The sequence below is a fragment of the Tympanuchus pallidicinctus genome, unplaced genomic scaffold, assembly GCF_026119805.1.
Source record: "Tympanuchus pallidicinctus isolate F22 unplaced genomic scaffold, pur_lepc_1.0 scaffold29, whole genome shotgun sequence".
NCBI classification, from domain to species: Eukaryota; Metazoa; Chordata; class Aves; order Galliformes; family Phasianidae; genus Tympanuchus; species Tympanuchus pallidicinctus.
Genome location: NW_026294746.1, coordinates 1,431,454 through 1,448,866, shown reverse-complemented (window position 1 = coordinate 1,448,866; position 17,413 = coordinate 1,431,454). Strand labels below are relative to the sequence as shown.

General features: G+C 41.4%; 3 protein-coding genes and 1 long non-coding RNA gene across 8 annotated transcripts in view; 3 read left to right on the top strand and 1 right to left on the bottom strand.

Moving 5' to 3' along the window:
• The window catches only part of PLCH2 (phospholipase C eta 2), a 77,384-nt gene extending 74,212 nt beyond the window's left edge, over positions 1-3,172 (top strand). For 3 of the 4 annotated variants that reach the window (XM_052692115.1, XM_052692116.1, XM_052692114.1), the window contains one exon: positions 80-3,172. In XM_052692115.1, the coding sequence (XP_052548075.1) occupies positions 80-1,818 (1,739 nt within the window). In that variant the 3' untranslated portion in view covers positions 1,819-3,172. Of the gene's footprint in view, positions 1-76 lie in introns of all 4 variants that reach the window. The other variant, XM_052692118.1, reaches the window with a different exon arrangement.
• Positions 3,173-3,315: 143 nt separating this feature from the next.
• On the top strand, positions 3,316-16,862 carry LOC128085120 (probable glutamate receptor). Of its 2 annotated transcripts, XM_052692122.1 has the most exons (11): positions 3,316-6,773; positions 7,891-7,998; positions 10,310-10,341; positions 10,881-10,940; positions 11,048-11,227; positions 11,410-11,636; positions 12,310-12,407; positions 12,884-13,101; positions 13,519-13,744; positions 14,344-14,591; positions 15,111-16,862. In XM_052692122.1, exons 2-11 carry the CDS (start codon positions 7,926-7,928, stop codon positions 15,210-15,212), a joined length of 1,464 nt encoding a protein of 487 aa, XP_052548082.1. In that variant the 5' UTR covers positions 3,316-6,773; positions 7,891-7,925; the 3' UTR covers positions 15,213-16,862. The 2 variants fall into 2 exon arrangements, with proteins under 2 accessions (XP_052548082.1, XP_052548083.1); XM_052692123.1 differs by lacking the exons at positions 3,316-6,773; positions 7,891-7,998 and adding an exon at positions 8,023-10,221.
• Positions 14,880-17,413, bottom strand: part of PANK4 (pantothenate kinase 4 (inactive)) — a 21,623-nt gene continuing 19,089 nt past the window's right edge. Inside the window, exon 19 of the mRNA XM_052692119.1 lies at positions 14,880-17,265. Coding sequence (XP_052548079.1) covers positions 17,052-17,265 — 214 coding nt within the window. The 3' untranslated portion in view covers positions 14,880-17,051. The remainder of the gene's footprint in view (positions 17,266-17,413) is intronic.
• Positions 17,189-17,413, top strand: part of LOC128085126 (uncharacterized) — a 5,445-nt gene continuing 5,220 nt past the window's right edge. The window contains exon 1 of the long non-coding RNA XR_008208802.1: positions 17,189-17,277. This is a non-coding gene — a long non-coding RNA (uncharacterized LOC128085126). The remainder of the gene's footprint in view (positions 17,278-17,413) is intronic.

Here is a 17,413-nt window from a genome sequence, read left to right as displayed (position 1 = left end):
GGAGTTCATAATAGCTAATTAACCCAATATCTCTGTTTTTCTTGTTTGTTTCTTTTTCTTCTTTCATGTTTCCAAGTAGATGTCAGCCATTTCTCGATGCAGAGGTCAGTCACTTCTTTATGCAGCCTAGAAACCATCACTGAAGAGCCTGTTATTGCAAATGAAAGCCATCATGCCAGCCTCTTCTTTCCTCTACCCATTACTCCTTACAGTGATTCTGAAGAAGGATCTATGTCTGATCATTCCAGTGAATCTCAAACAAAAGGGAGCAACCCATCAAACCGGCCTCCAGAACCTCTGCTCACTAGAGAACAAAGACCAAATTTGGCTGCAGAAGACCAGATGCAGACAGCCACAAAAGCAGCTGACATCAATGCCTTAGTCCAAGACAATGAGAGGACAAGCGTGGCAGGACTTCTCAAAGAAGAAAATGGTTGGACACAGGCATGCAGTGAAGCTGAAGATCAAGTTAATTTGGCAGCGCATCCTCAGAAAGCCTGGCTGGGGGTGGCAGAAGCTCAGAGTGCTGGCCAGCCTGTTGAAAACTGCCAGAAGCAGAAAGACCAAACAGGGCAGGTATTGAAAGACTTGAAAACCGCTGCTGTATTGAAAAGCCAAAAGCCTGGTGCAGCAGCTGTCCTGCAGCAAAACAATGTGATTAATGGCTCACATCCAACTTTGTCTCCAGATATTTTCCAGAAAGCCCAGGCTTCACAGGCTCTACCTGTTTCTCAGACGAGCTCTTACATGTTAATAAGGAAGTCAAAGAGTGAAGGGCTGAAAAAGTCAGACTCCTCAGCTGTAATAAAAAATCCAAGTAGCCTATCTCCAGCAGCAGAAGTATACTTTGATGCTACTGTTAATGACCGGATCTGGAGCAAGCTAGATTGCAGCAATCATCGTGACAGCATGTCTTCCTCTTCCAGCATGTCCTCCAATGACACTGTGATAGATCTCTCTCTACCTAATCTAGCTCGCAAAAGCCTTCCAGATCTTGGCATCCGGCATGAGAACTTTGAGCCCCTTACCATGAGAAGGGGTATTCGCCCACGGTCTGCTACAACGTCAGGTAATGAAATGCCAATAGTGAGCAAGAGTAAATCCAATCCTAACCTGAGGTCTGACCAGCTGCCAGCGGATGAATTATGCCCCCGTCCTCTTGCAAGGAGTCCTCAGGATGCATTCTCATCCATTCCTAGGAGGCATACCTGGAGCAGGCTGTACATAGAAAGTCTCAGGCAATCTTCTAACAAATCCAAAGCACAGGATAAGGTTGGGAATAACCAGGTGAAATCCAAGAGTCTTGGAGACCTTACCTCTGATGACATTGTGTGCACTTTTGAAAGCAAATATCGTAGCATCAGCAGGAGTTTTGTCACTCGATCAATGCGTGAGCAGCGCCGCTCTGCAGGTCTGAGAACCTCTGTCAGACCCCAGGATGAATTGACTGAGCAGCTGAAGAAGCTAACAGCCTTTCAGCAGGAAAATGATATCACTTCCCCCATCAGTCTGGATCCAACTGAATCTGAAGAGGAAGCGGAGAGCTTAGGACTCCTTCGCAGGTCATCATCTCGCAGTCAGAGCAGGGTGCGGTACATTGCCAACAGGGCCAAGCAAGCTCAGGAGAGACAGCGACTGCAAAGCCTGGGCCAGCTCAGTGGGAGTCCCATTGAAGAGAGAGGAAATCCAGAGGGGGCCTGCAGCGTTTCAAAAGCAGTCTGTATGGATATAGCTTCTCCTGCTGTGTTTACATCCCAGCCTAAGAACCAAACTGACTATAATACTGACACAGAAGTCTTCTTTATGCTGAAACTGTAATTCTAGAGGGCACTGAGTAAGGTGATGTTTACATTCAAGACAAAACATAGTGACCTGAGAGGCACAAAATATCCTTGTATGGCTTAGTGCTTCCTGGCCTTCCCTAGATGGCAAAGACACTTAAGATCCTGACTCCAGAAGAATAGATGAGTGTTCGACTTGTCACCCGTCTGTGGAATTCGATCAACCAAGTGAAATCAGAGACATATTTTTACAGTCTTAATGACCTGACCTCCTTTTTTTGTTACTTTTTTTCCAGCCTCAAATCTGGCCTCCTTTGCAGTGTGACCACTTCTTTGCACTTGCAACTTGCTCTGTGCAAAACTTTTGCTCCTTATTACTTTCATTAATTGCTTTGTCTAGCAGTTAAACGTCAGTGATGTTAGCAACAGCTAATGTTACTCTTATGAATTATGTATCTGTGAAAGGAGGCTGGATTTGAAATCACGTAGCTTGTTTTGGTGTTCTCATGAAGAGCTGGAGGCATCTGGGAAACGGTCAAAATTGCAGTGGAATTCTTTCCTTAATTAATAATATAGTAGATAAAGTCTTATTTCAATGAAAATCCATATTGTCGCACTCTTTGAAGAAAGAAAATCTGTTGCCATGTTCCAAAGGAATGCTTTTTTTTTTTTTTAAACCAAACTTGTTTTTATATATATATATAAAAAAGTATATATGTATGCCTCTGTGTGTATGCAGGTATGTGTCTGCTTGTATGTGTACACATGCACACACTTAGACTGAACTGTGACTGTTTCTTGTCTCAAAACATCATCTGTGGGAATGAGATGAGAAGGGAGAATTAGTCAAAAAAGGCAGGAAACGTCTTCTGACACTGATTCAGAAATGACTAAAAAGCACACTGATCTTTTCTTGAAAACAGAACCATCCCTTCTTTATGGTATTTTAACAATGCTGCTGTACATAGCACTTTTTTGGATGAATTTTACTACTTCTGTATTGCACTGCCATGCAAAATTTTCAATGATATGTTTTAAAATATATATATTTAATTTTTTTAGATGAACATATTTAGAGTTATATAGCAAGCTAAACAGAATAACCATTTCTCCTCCCCATTTTTTTAATGTTTTTTTTTTCCTCCATCCCATCTCCCCCCTCCAAAGTCATTTATTATAGATGTATTTTATCAGTGATGGAGAAGATTGTTTACTGAGATGCATTTTAAAGAGAAAGAGGTTTAATTTTATTTTCAAGCTGCATAGGGCCCCTATTATTGAGAAAATATTTTGCTTTTGTTTGTAATGATTCTTCTGTGTATATTGCAAAATCTAAAAATTTGTTTGTAAGACCACCTTGTTCTACTAAAATAAACATATTTAATCTTCCAGCTGTTGACTGTTTAGCTGTAACATAACACTTTTTTAATGCCGTTGTAACATTTCATTTTACTCTTTTTTCAGAACGATATCCAGTTCAGATCCTGCTCAAATTTTCTCTGGTGCACCAAAACATGTGCAAGTATTGGTAGACACTGGCATTCTGACGTGATACACAGCATGTGGATGATTTTGAACTGGTGTTGGCAGCCAGCAGGGACTGTTTGGATGAAAATTCTTGGGGGAGTCACGGAGTTTGTAGCCCAACACGTGCTGTCAAAGGACCTGATCTATTCTGAGACAGCCAAGGAAGTGAATGTCATAGAGAACAACACAAAGAGAAACTGATTTTCTCACGTAAGGTAGATAGACCTATTTCATCACTGAGGTTGTTTAAAATCTGACTGAAAATACTTATGCAAAAAATCTCTTCCTGTCCCAGCAAAGTGCACAGTGAAAATGTGCATTACTTTGTTCACTCCCTTACCTGGAAGGCTCTTCAGTTCACTTATGGATGTGAGGCTAGAAGGGAGTTCTTGGCATTTGGTCACAAATATTTCAACCCTGAGATATCAAAAGGTACAGCTAACTATGGGTGATGATTTCAGCATAACAAGGAAGTGGGGGCTGGGAGGAGTAAAATTCTCTGATGAAATATTTTTAAGTGATGCTTTGTCTGAACACGCTCCTGCAGTTTTCCATCCTAGCTCTGATCTTCATTACTTGTCTTCATAATTTGGATGAGAGGCCCTTGAGGTTTGTGCAACAAAGGTTTGGAATGTGCACTGAAGTAAATCTACAATATCTTTGCAGTCTCTGAAGGAAAAAAAAAAAAAAGGTAAATCATCAGCAGAATGTATGATCTGCCAAGATCAGTCCTGCTCTGTATCATAAAACAAAGTGAATTTCATTAACATTCTTTAGACAAGAAAGCCTGTAATGCTTCAGTTATGGGCCAAAGAGCTGCAGGGAGTTGCTGCTTTTTTTTATCTTTAAAGCAAGAAAGTAGATGCAAATTGACAGCTTCAGAAGGTTAATGTGTGAAAGGTCTCTTTCTTTTCAAAGACAAATCCACAATGCTTTTTTATCTTTTATTGATTAAGCAATACTTGTTAAATTAATGCACCTTGCAACACTTCAAAATCTCTCTCTTTTTCACACTTTTAAAAAGCAGCAATTGGCTTTAACTTACTAGGGTACATGTGAATTTTGTCCTCCTGTTTGCAGATCAGTGGTAACCGCCTTGCCAACTTGTTCTGTTGCACTGCACAGGACTATTAATGATGTGTTGTGTATTCATATGAATGGAATTTATTTTGTGGTACCTACACTGCTGAGCAGCAGGAATTTACTTTTGTTCTTCATCCTTTCTGCTTCAGAGTAATTTTGCTCTGAAGAATAATTACAAGTAATAATCTAGCCAATCAATGTATTCTATTTCCAATTTTTAGTGTTTGATTAACAGAGGGAAAAGATTGGTGCTGACTGGTATCACAGTTAGGTTTTTAAGTATCTTTTAGGTTTGGGAGAGGGCTTTTCTTGTCTTGCTCCCTACCCCCCCCACCCCCCAACAACAAACTCGAGAGCAGTAAGCAAAACTTAGATTCTGTTTGTTTGTTTTTTCCTACGTGAACTGGAGCAGTAGTGGAGATCTCAAAATCAAGCTGGCGAAAGAGAATTCAGAGAGAAAGGCAGCATATATAGGGAGCTTCAACTGATATGTGAAAGCATTTGCTTGGCTCTATCTCATCCAAAGCTGCAGGTAAGAATTCAGTGAAGTGTGCATAACAAGCACATAGCTCTCTTTAATGGGTTTTTAATGCTGATGTATTTGGTCCTCATAATCTTGCTTTGTAGGCAACAGTAATGATCGTAGCTCTTTCTAGGGAAGGCCCATTTTGTATCTGTTCCTGCTGGCATGTAGAGTAACAGCAGCCATCTTCCATCATCCTGAGTTCTCCCTGTGAGGTCACGGACTTGTCCCAAATGTTTTTCAGTTCATTAAAGTGTCAGTTTAGGAGTCCAGACAGTGCATGGTTGTCCTTGGTGTTTATGGTCTGTATTCCTCCAGCTTGGTGTTGAAGATCACTGATGATGAACATTTGATTGTATCTGTAAAAACTTATTTTGACAGTGCTGAGATGTTTACAGCTGCTTGTAGCTGAGCTTATTAGTGGCTTAGCCATCATTAGCTGCCAGCTGTGAAAAATCACATACCATAATGTGCATCTTGCTAAAGCCTAGAAGAGTATTCATGAGAAGCAGCTGAGAACCTTAAATCGTCTGATTTTTGTCAACCTCTCTCTAAGTGCAAGGCTCTGCCTGAGTCTCCAGAGTGTGGCTATCACATAAAGTGAAAAATAAATCGTGCTAATTACCAAAGCTAGTACCTGAAGTGAAGCTGTAAGCAGTTCAGAGCATCTGAGAGAAATCCGAGCTGATCTGCTGGTATCTTTTTGGTTTTGTCCTATAGAAAGAATGTGCTTATCTTTGATAGTGTAGCACCTTGCCATAATTCATGTTGTAAGAATGATGTGCACCATTTGGTCTGACGTGCAGTAAAAGTAATCTTGGAGCTCCCCTGCACTGCAGTGCACTGTGAGTCCCACCCTTCCACTTTGGCATCACCAAGTATGTTATTATAAGCATTTCAACAATTGAAATGTAAGCAAATTCTGACTGTTGAAGACCAGTTGACATTTAATGATTGATTAACTCAGTGGCATGAATAGAAAGGGCTTAGGGAGGAAGGTGCAAGCTGCCCGAGACGTTTCCATGATGGACAGAGCTTAAAGTCAAGTAAATGTGAAATAATTCTTTTCTTACTCAAGTGTGGGCATGTTCCAACTCCCCTGCAGGATGTGCTGTAATGATTTACTCTGCTGAATTCCTGTGAAAGCAATCCTTTGTAATTTCAGAGCCTTGATGCTGCGTTTATAAATGACCTGGCCCAATAGAGTCAGCCGTTTGGCAGGGTTGTATGTAGCTCACTTCTGAAGTGGAGATTGTAAGTGGAAGGATGAAGGGGTCAGGAATTTCATGTCTGTGTACACAGTTCTGTACAACCCAGAGTCTGTGGTTTACCTTGAAGCTCAGACCTTTCTTCAGCATTCTGGGATATGAGGAAATAGTACTGTATGTAACTGGTTTGCGAGGGTTCTGATGTTGTACCTGAATCTCCCAACCGATCTGAGAATCACAGCACGGAGAAAGCCTTCAGCTAGCAGCAGGAGTAGGCAGGGGAGGTGGGCACAGCTGAACAGGGCAAGGTTCTGCAGAAGGAAGGCTTTTACAGGACCGCACTGCAGGCCAGGCAGAGCTATTTGTACTTGCCGAGTCTCAGTGTAGTATCGAGCAGCCGGAATAACCTGCTTCCAAACTTCTTTTGCTGGGTGCTCCCTTCCTCTGTCCCAATGCAAGGTGCTCCGCAGCCTGCGCTGCCTGCTGGCACGTCCTTCCGCAGCAGCCCCGCGCCTGGCTCCTCCCGCTCTCCTTATAACGGCGTGGATGCAGCCAGCGTTCTGCTCCAGCACTTCATTTGCCTGCCCATCGACGTGCTGCTGCTGGGACCCAGTCAGACAGACCAAGCTAGGAGAGGCTGAAGGAATTGCTGTAAGTGAGATGCTGCCTTCAATCACTGCTGTGCTTGTAGCTGGCAAAGATTGGAGCTCGTGTGCAACAGGCTGTCACCTTTTTTGCTGATGGCTGTTCATCTTTTCTACTGCTCGGTTTAATTCTAATGTCTCCCTTCAGCACTGTGTGCAGAAGAGTGGCTGAGGGGTAATGTCCTTTTTTCTTCATATTTTGAAAGACTCAGAAATTTCTAGAGCCAATTCTAGCGAAGTAACATCATAAATCCTTACTTTGTTTTGCTGTAAAACTTGTTGTGGTACTTTGTTCAGTAGGTGGTGAAGGGGTGTTGCAGTGGTTCATTTAAGCAGCAGCTGAGCAGATCCTTACAGGTTGGAAGGCACTGAAGTCATCTGTCCTCCCATTATTCTCCCTGTAGGTGATTCCATTTATCCTTAAATTATCTTGGTACCAACACAGAGTTAAGGAAGTACATTTGCCTTTGCAAAAATGCTCATTTTGCACAAATGTATGCCTTTTTTTTTTTTTTTTTTTTTTTTAGACAGCCAGTGTGATAACAACTCTTTCATTTTTATTACCAGCTCAGAATAGCTTTTTTTTTTTTTTTAATCTTTGTAAAGATCATTTCATAGTTACATTCTCAATCATATTGAAAAAGTAGCAATAATTTACTGGTTAAATTTACCAGAAAACAAAACAGAACAGCTGTTCCTTGCTGGCTCAAGTGCATCATGCCTGCTTCTTTTTTCCTCTGCAACCCAAAAAAGGGAAATTTAACATTCTGCTTTTATGTCTCTGAAATGAGGACCTCCTGAAAAATCTCCTGGTTATCGATGCCTGCACACTGACCCTGCACCTGAGGAGACATTGCCTCTCCTCTGTAGGGAGCTGGCTGGGAAAGATACAGTGCAACAGGCAGTGGATACATCCACTTCATGTGTTCATCACATCATTTTTCAGCACTAAAGTGTTCCCTATGACCTGTTCTTTAATGTTTGTTCTATTTGGTCTCAGATGTGACCTTGTTTGAATTGGAACTCTTCAGAATTGAGATGCAGAAAATCCAAGATGTACTGATCTAACTCAGCACTGAGGAATCATAAAACCAGTATTAATGATTTTCCTTTAACTTCCACAGGAAGTTTTCTCTAAACGGTAACTATTTCTGCTGCAATGGACAAAGGACTTCACTTTATGTTCAGTGTGGTTACAGCTGTGCTGCTCCTGAGAGAATCAAGCCAGACAGGTGAGAATATTTGGCCAGCAATGCTAGCTGCATTGAAATCTGTTTTTCTTTCTTCGCATTTTTTTAATTCTTGTTAATAGCAGTGCTAGATTAGGACACCGTCTTTAAAACTTGCTTGAGATTTGGTTATGAAGACATTGCCAGGACCTACCTTAGGGCCAGCAGGAGCCTGCCAGTGACTTGTGCACAGCAGTCAGCTGGTTGGATCGCGCTGCATCCCCAGAGCTAGGAGCTGGGGCACTTGCTTTTGCAGCTGAAACAAATCCTGCTGTTTTAATCTTACTGCGGCTTTTTGGTGTTCTGTGTCTCAGTGGGAGACATAAGGAGTAGCTTGGCCTTGCAGCATTACTGGGAAACATAAATTGGCTCCTCTACTGGTTCTCCTACCCCTCTCACCTGCCTGTCCCCTACCTGACCAGAGCTGGTGGTAGCAGCAGGTTGCTTCAGGTTACGTATACATCAGTCTTTAGCTTTAGTGACAGTGGTCAGTTTCTCTGATACTCTTATCCTGAGTGTCCCAGTGTACTCCAGAACCATCATCCATCTGACCTCTTGGTTCAGCTATCCCGCATGGTCACAAGCTGCATAAAGGGAAATGTGGACAGAGGGTACCAAGGCAGGGTTACTAACCTAGGCAGAGGGGGGACAGAGTAGAAAAGTGGGGGTGAGGAGACCAGTCCTGTTTTATCTGTGCTGAATGCTTTTTGTTTTTGCTGTGGTTGCTGATTTTTGCAACCACGGTGGTTTCCTGCAGCAGCAAACCTTTGGGGGCAAGAGTGGAGGGATGAGACCCTTTGTGGTGTGCTGTTGTAAATTCTCACACTGAGGGCTTGGCCTCTGAGAAGTGTCACTCTGATGAACTTAGAGTTAGGGCTGCAACTCGATTTCTTATGGTCCTTTCAGCAGTTCCTACAATGGGGCTTTGAACAGCTGCATCCAGTGCCACTGTGGGGGAGCTGAAGCCCTCGGTACAGACTGTTTTCTTCCAAAAAACCCTAGCAGGTCTTCAAAAAAGGAGCCTCAAACAGCTTTCACTGGCTCTAATGAGTTTCTGAAGAGAGACAAGAAAACTCCTTTGTGAAGATTTCCAGCTCCCATGGAGAACTGTGGAGGACAGGGAAAAAGCAGGTTTTGTTTTAACAATAATGTGGAGTTCAGCACAAGAAAATGCAAATCCAAAGAATGAATAATACATAATGAATGAATACGTTGTTATATTTAATGAGAAACTCACAGTTTTGCTTGGAAGAGTAAAAGCACTCTAATTTCTTTGTTTTATCTTTTTTTTTTTTTTTTTTTTTTAAATTATTATTTAGTTTTGGCTTTTGCACTGTGAATTCTTTGATTCCAGGGAGCAATAATGTTGCACACTCTAGGAAAAAAAAAGAAACCATCCTGGGTAGTTAATATGCTATAAATCCACACAATTGTGTTTTTCATTCTGCATCTCAATTATTACAGTTTATATCTCTTGCAGATCTGGGGAGTTGAGGTATTCTGGGTGTTATGATAAAGGAAGCTGTGGATCAAATAATTCAACAGATTTTGTTAAGAGCTGCACATCGGAGCAAAGAGTAGAGCCAAAAGCTTAATTAATCTCATTAATAATACTTTTACGAGTGGATTTTTACTGAAGAGGAAACAGACAGAAGGAGGAGAGGTAATCCGGAACAGCAGATCAGTAGCAGATCTGGTGACACTCAGGTGTTCTGCAGTGAATTTTCACAGGAATGGAAAGTCAGAGCAGCTGTAATTCTCTGGGAGAAAGCAACTGAATGAGGAAGAGAAGGATTTCTGCCCCAATGGTTGTGAGATGGTCTCCTTTGTCTGCTTTTAACAATTAATAAATAACCTATCAAGAAACTCCTTTGTCTTGGAATTCAGTGCTGATGAACTTCAGGTTGTTTACAGGGCTTTTCCTTAGGGGTGCAGACGGGCTTTGGGAGGGGGGGTGGAAATCTGAGTCGTGTGGAGCAGCAGGACTGCTGGCTTTTCAACTCATCAGGAAGGGTGATTCTGCAAAATCTGTTTTTCAATGTGTGATTGATAATAATAATAAAGGCAGAATTAGAAACTTCTGCAGCCTGAATCTGTCTGTGTATGTTTCTGCCTCTGTTTGCTTGGCATTAATACTGTGTTGTGAATAAGGAAACAATCTTACAAAGTTACTACAAGTCAGCTGTACTGTGAACTTCTGAGTCCAAGGATGGTCATTCTGTTTATGTAAGTGAAATGAGTTCATGAAAGTTCACTTTTAAGGAACTGTAAGCATAAACCCTGCAAGGAGTTGATTTTGTTGTTATTTTTTCAGGAGCAATGAGGAATGATGATGCTATGATTAAGGTATGTTGAAGTTCATTGATGCAGGGTTACCAATAAAGTCATGTGTACAAAAGTTCTTGGATATTAAATCCAGAAATAGATGAGTTCACAGCCTGCAATGTGTTTAATTTGTGAAGACAGCTTTAGTAGCAAAAACATGAACTGTTCTGAAGTATTGGTGACCAGAAAGCATCTTCAGACTGTAAGGTTAAAAGATGCATTCTTGAATTTGGTGTTCCACGTGAAAGTGAATTCATGTTTTTGCTTCATCTCAAGTTTCCTGCTGTTTTGTCTCCAGGAATTGCTCTCTAATGAGGCCTTAATTGGCTGCTAGCTGTTTTGTCAGCAGCACAAATTGATCTCTCTTTGGCAGACTATATGCACTTTGTACCTGAAGAATTGTGACAGCATTTAACGTGATTTTCTTTATTTGTATGTTGACAACATGCCATAAAGTGAAATGCTTTTGATTGATTAATTACAGTCGTGGAACACGCACACATTATAACATAAACCCTTGGGGAATTTTAATTATTTTTCCTTAATTTTTTTATTGGTAGGCCAATGACTTGAGGGGACCAGAAGAGAACCTTCCAGCTTTGACTGTCACAACGATCTTGGTAAGGCAGTAACAAAGCCCTGTAGCTGGGAGATAGCTGGAGTTAATTCACAGCCAGTCACACTGCAGACTGTGGTGGCATGTAATTGTATTTCCCTGTTTATGCAGGAAGATCCTTATGTCATGGTGAGAAGTGCAGAACTGGAGGGGTACTGCATTGATTTGCTGAAAGCACTCGCTTCAATGCTTCACTTCAGCTATAAGGTGAAGGTGGTGGGAGATGGGAAGTATGGAGCCGTCTCTTCCAATGGGAACTGGACAGGAATGATTGGAGAGATTCTGAGACAGGTAACTTTCATTTTATATTTGAGAAACTGCAGCATTAACAAGGAAAGGAGCCCAGGAGCTGTGCCTACATGGCTGTTGGCCACGTAGGTATCTGTCCACTCAGCCTGGGAAGCATTCTGTTTTAGTGATACAAGACTTCAGGCAGGTTGGATGATTGGTTATATTTTAACTACTTCTTACAGGAAGCAGACATAGCAGTGGCACCCTTGACAGTCACATCAGCAAGGGAAGAGGTAATCTCCTTCACTACGCCATTCCTGCAGACTGGCATTGGAATCTTGCTTCGAAAGGACACCATCTCTCAGGAGATGTCTTTCTTCCACTTCCTGGCTCCTTTCAGTAAGGAGACCTGGACTGGCCTCCTATTTGCTTATGTGCTGACGTGTGTCTGCCTCTTCCTTGTTGCCAGGTACGGATGTGTTTTACAGTTTTTGCTCAACTGCTTTCCCAGCTATGGAGAGATTTTTATTTTTAAGAAAGTACCAGGGTACATTTTGCTTTGAGAAACTTTCTGTACAAATCCAGAAGCTGAGCTAATAAAGCTTAATGGCAGATGAAGAGTAGGAACTCCCAATGAAAATCACCGTATCTCTTGATGTGGATTTTCCACTGTTGTCAGAAGGACTGTGTGTTTGTGTTTCAGCTTTTTTGTTCTCACTTTTTTTCAAAGTTGTTTTTCCCTCTGACCGTATTCCTTGGCACAGTCCTTTCTCCCAGAGTGTTTTCATGCACTCAATCCTACACTGAATTTTGTGGATGAATTTCTTTCCCCTCCCTCCTTTCCCAGGACATTCAATTTTCTCCTCCTCTCTTCATGAGGCTGCACTAACGCTCTCTGCATTTGCAATTTTGAACAAAAGTTCTATTACTGCTTTTCCTGTTTTATGCCCAGTCCTGAGCCTTGCAAATACTTGAGGTGTTGACCAGGAGCATTTTTGTCTACTAGATAAACTGGGCTACAAGTAAAGGAGGACCTCTGATGGAAAGATAGGGCATTTCCAGGCTGTCTGCACTGCTGCACATCATGCTGCAGGATTGCTTTTTCCTTTAGTGTCTGGTGTCATCCTGTTATTTCCTCATAGGCTGAGCCCTTATGAATGGAATGAGCCAAAGAATGAAGAGAATCACTTCACCTTTTTAAACAGCCTCTGGTTTGGAGCAGGAGCGCTCACGTTGCAAGGTGAGCTGGGAGGAGCTGATTGCATATCCAGTACATATGTGCATATGTACAGTGTATGCCCAGTGCATATAGAGAGCTGTACTGTAGGGTTGGGTGCTGAGGGAAAGGATGATAAATAGGGACTCTTGGCAGTGCTAAAACAGAGATGTCTTGATTAGGGACTTGTGCAGGTGCTGGCTTCATGTGAGCACTGCATGTTTTCTGCTGTAACTCTTGCTCCAGGACTAACCAGTGCACTTATGTTTTGTGGAGTCTTTTTTTTTTTTTTTTGGCCAGTATATTGCTTTGGCTCTGCACAGCATGCAGCACTGATGCTATTCAAACCAGCCACTGAGGGCTTTTTAGGCCCGTGTGTGCCTAAAACAGCTGCAAAGCAGCTTTCGAAGGTTGGCATGTTTAAAAAGTCTTGTGCTGGCTTTGTCTCAGGCTGTCTCTCTCACCACCCGTACTTTCTGTCGGCTCCATTGGGCTCGCAGGTGTCACCCCTCGGCCCAAGGCGTTCTCTGTGCGGGTCATCGCTGCCATCTGGTGGCTCTTCACCATAGCTTTGCTGGCTGCTTACATCGCCAACTTCACCGCGCTCTTGAGCTCTGGCAGCGAGCAGCTCCCGATCCAGACTTTTGAAGATCTTGTGAAGCAAAGGAAGCTCGAGTTTGGGACACTGGATGGCTCCTCCACTTTCTACTTCTTTAAGGTGCAGAAAATTTAATTGTGCACGTACATGCCTGCCTTAGAAGTGCTAAAGTGCAGTCAAGCTGTCTGCACATTGGGTCTTACAGCACCTTCTTCTCTGTAGACTGGGTCAGTTCTCTTGTACTTTAATGTGATTGGTATATGTTGTTTTCTTATCTCTTCTTTCACCTTTTCTCTGAGAAAGAAGCATGCAGAAGATTTTGTGTTAATAGTGTATCCTCTCTTAAGATAGTGGTACTAGTCTTCAGGGGTTATTCTTGTGTAGCTTGAACATAAAGTGCTAGAAAGATGGTAATTTTAACTAGAGGGCTGAAAGGTAAATAGTTTTAAGCACTCTTATTCTCTAAATATTTTCACAGTCACTGCACATAGGCAAATATTTTTCTGGGTAATTGTTTCACACGTCACTTTATTGCAGAACTCCAAGAATCCCATCCATCAGATGATCTATGAATATATGGACAAGAAACGAGACCACGTTTTAGTCAAAACCTACCAGGAAGCAGTTCAACGTGTGATGGAATCCAATTATGCCTTCATTGGTGAATCCATCTCTCAAGACCTTGCAGCCGCCAGGCACTGCAATTTGATCAGAGCCCCTGAAGTTATTGGAGCCAGAGGATTTGGCATTGCCACTGCCCAGGGTTAGTCACTGTGTATGACTTCTGTCCCACTTCTCCACTTGGATTTTGTGGGTTTGAAATAGTTTGTTAGAGCAAAGAGCCTGGAATAGCTAAATCCTGAAACTCAGAGGCTTTTTTCTATGTATCAAGTGTTCTATGTACTAATAATCCACTATGAACAAATAAACCCAGTTATCCAATATTTTCATTCAGTAAATGAATTATCACTAGTGCTCACTCTTATTTTGAACAGCAGCTTTTAAAAATTCCCACTGCTAATGATACCAGGTTTGTTTTTTTTTTCCTGTTTTTTCCTCCTGCTCTGTGGTACCAAGAATGCAGAACTCTTAATCAAATTTGTTCTCTTGTAAGCATGACTGATAGTATTTTTCAAAGACTTCAAACTGTCATTATTCTGTGAGTGGATAGGATAGGAATGGTTGTTATCTGGTTATCCAAGAAAGCACTCAGATTATTTTGCTGCACTGTGCAGAAAGACCGTTTGAAAGCTGGGAAGCAGCGCCCAGCTAACCCTGCTTTGTCATGTAGTAGCAGGCTGATTAAAAATGCTAGTGGCTGTGACCTCTCTTACATGCTTTTCTCTTTCATTCTGCTGCCAGCATCCCCGTGGACTAAGAAGCTGTCAGTTGCTGTCCTCAAACTGCGCGAATCGGGTGATCTTGACTATTTGCGTAACAAATGGTGGGAGTCCAGCTGCCTTCACCAAAGCAGAGACAGATGGAGCCCCCTGCAGCCCCAGGCTCTGGGTGGGCTCTTTCTTACTCTTGCAATTGGCCTTGCATTAGGAGTGATTGCAGCTATGGTGGAGCTGTCAAATAAGAGCAGACATGCTGCTGGACATGTCAAGGTGAGTGACTGTCGTCATCTCTGTCTTCCTCTTGGGCTCCCTTCTGTTTAGCGTGGGCATTAGTGCTCCACTGGGCGGAATGCTGGCTTTCTGACCATGGCAATCTTGTTTGTCTGAGGAGAGAAATGTAATGGGGAAAACACATGCTATGTGTTTACTCTTTAAAATCCTTGCTATGTTGTTGCTTGGGCTATGTGACAGTTATGTAGCCTAAGCAATATAAAAATTTTAAAAACCTTAAAATATTTACTGTAATGCAGACAGACTGCATTCCAATACTCCCATGTGTACAGAGGACAGTAAATCATCAATAACAAGTTTATTCTCAAGTATGGCTATTCTCAAGTCATTTGACAAGCAGGAAAACACGTAAATAAAACTGCACTAGAATTTGAATGTGTATTTTGGTGTTCTTGTTCTCCCATCCACTGCAATGAAAGTCTAGTGAACATTTAAAAGCTGGATTCTACAATACAGAGAAACTTATCCCCTTTTTTTTTTCCCCCTCTTCTTTTCCAGAAATCTTGTTGCTCCATTTTCACAGAAGAAATGTGCACTCGTCTACGTATAAAAGAAAATACAAGACAAACCCAGGAGACTTCAGGGAGGGCTAATGCTTAACAAAAATTCTTAAGGAATGGGCATATATTGTGGTTCTACCATCTATATGTCATAGGAGCTACATCACTGTAGGAAGATATTTTTCTGCAAGAGTAGAGTGTTAGTTTCCTAATTACAAACACAGTACTTCTGGATTGATGGTGGAGCTGGTTATAGAAAACCAAGCAGCTTGGAAGAATTTAAATTGATAAGAGGGAGAGTGCAACTGCTAAAATTGAGGGAGGTTAAGATGGGTGATCACATCTATATTTAATTTAGAAGTTTACCATGTAAGTGCAGAAATGCCTGCAGGAGTAAGTGACTTGGGATAGGTTAATATGAAGCCTCTGCATACTAATTATAGAATGAGGTGCAATCTTGAAAATTAAAGCTTTTATCTGACTCTTCTAATCAAGAATAACTGCTTAAGATTTTAATTTTAAATAGAATGTATTTTTGCCTCCTTCTAGGCAAATGATAGTGATCAGTGTGAAAGTAATTTCTGAATCAGAAAGGACATTACTGATGCATCCATCCCAATAATGCAGGATTTAACTGTATTCTACACAAAGGCCTAAAATCTGAGAAAGGGAAGCCTTACAGTTAAGGAACTAGATTTAAGAAAAGTCTGTTTTCCATCAGAAGATATGTTTCCTTGTTTAGCTACAGAGGACAGTTTGTCTAGTTAACTTGACTAGGAACTATTTAGGAATAAGATTCATACTTTAAATCCAAGAGCAATAGAACATGAACACTGGCAAACAAAATCAATTAAAGTAGAAATTCAGTAGGCAAGGGTGAGTAATGGGCATTTTTTGTTATTTTCTTGCTGTCAGAGTAGAATCTTTGAAGTTATGGGGAACGGTTACTTTGGTTACATATTAAATAGTTTTCTAATTAAGTTGTTTTTCATTTCAGAGGTGGAATGGCTGATGCACGCACAGGCAGTTTTGCAAATTCAGGGTTAAATAACTGCATTTACGTACTGCGCAGCTGATGGAGCAGGGCACAAATTCAGTTCCTTAGAAGTGGTTTTAACTGCACTGCATGAACACAGAGACTAATTCCTCTCTGTTCCAGCATTAAATAACAGAAATTAACATGTCTGTGACAGGGATAGAGCTGGTTGTTCCTGAATAAAGTGTTCAGATTCACTCTGAATGCAATGCAGACTTAAACTTCTGATTACTGCTAAGTAATTTAGTATGGATGCAGCCTGCCTCTCCTCCTCCTCAGCTTGTTAATAACAGTGGAAGCAGTAGGAGTTAAGAGTTCTTTAACTGTTGGTAGTGCTGTTCAGTTATCTACTGTGTGCTCTCACATTGTGACAGTTCTGTTTTAAATGCAGCTGACATAAAGTTCGTTAGATTAGGAGGTGGATCAGTCCCTCGACCAAATTAACTGCAAAGAGCATGAGACTGTTTAGGTAAGTTTAAAAGCTGACATGGAAAAATACAATGTCAGGTTGACTTAGCACTTTAAAAACTATTTGGTATGTGCCATGTCACTGCTGGCAGAGTAGGCAGAGATGTATAAAAAAAGTTTCATTGACATTTAAATATATTTCTATATGAATGTCTCACAGAACAAAAAAATAAAGTCTTTTCATCACAAATACTGAATCATTAAAATAAACACTTACCAAAATAAACAATGAGTGATATACATATATATATTTGAGTGTGTATACTATAGAGTGAATCATATTGTTGCTTTTTAAGTCACAAAAGCACAATATAAATATGGAATTTCCTGTGACCTCTTTTCCCTGTTGTAATAAAAATACATTCTTTACAGTTAAAGTAAAACTAGTGCAAGTCCATTCTGCTGCTCCTGTTCACCCAGCTGACCAGATCTGTATCATTTACGTGGCACTTCATACTTGAAAATGACGCTGAATATTTTCCCTCCAAGGCGATCGGCAAGCCAGGAGTTTTTGATAACAGCAAGCTTGAGGCTCTCACACTTCAAAGCCGCGTAGTAATTGGTGTGGATGGCACGACCCATGCCTTCAATGATAACCAAGTCTGTCTTCCGTTCTCTGACCAGCACAGCCAGACCTTTATCCAGGCGGCTGAAATGAGAGGTATGGTTAGAAATAGTCATCCTTGCACTACAGCTGAAAAAGCCGATGTTCTGAGGGTCCTGTCACTTCTAGGAAACGTGGCAGGGTATGGAATTACTGATGCCAATAAACAGTAACACCTTAATCAAAGTAAATG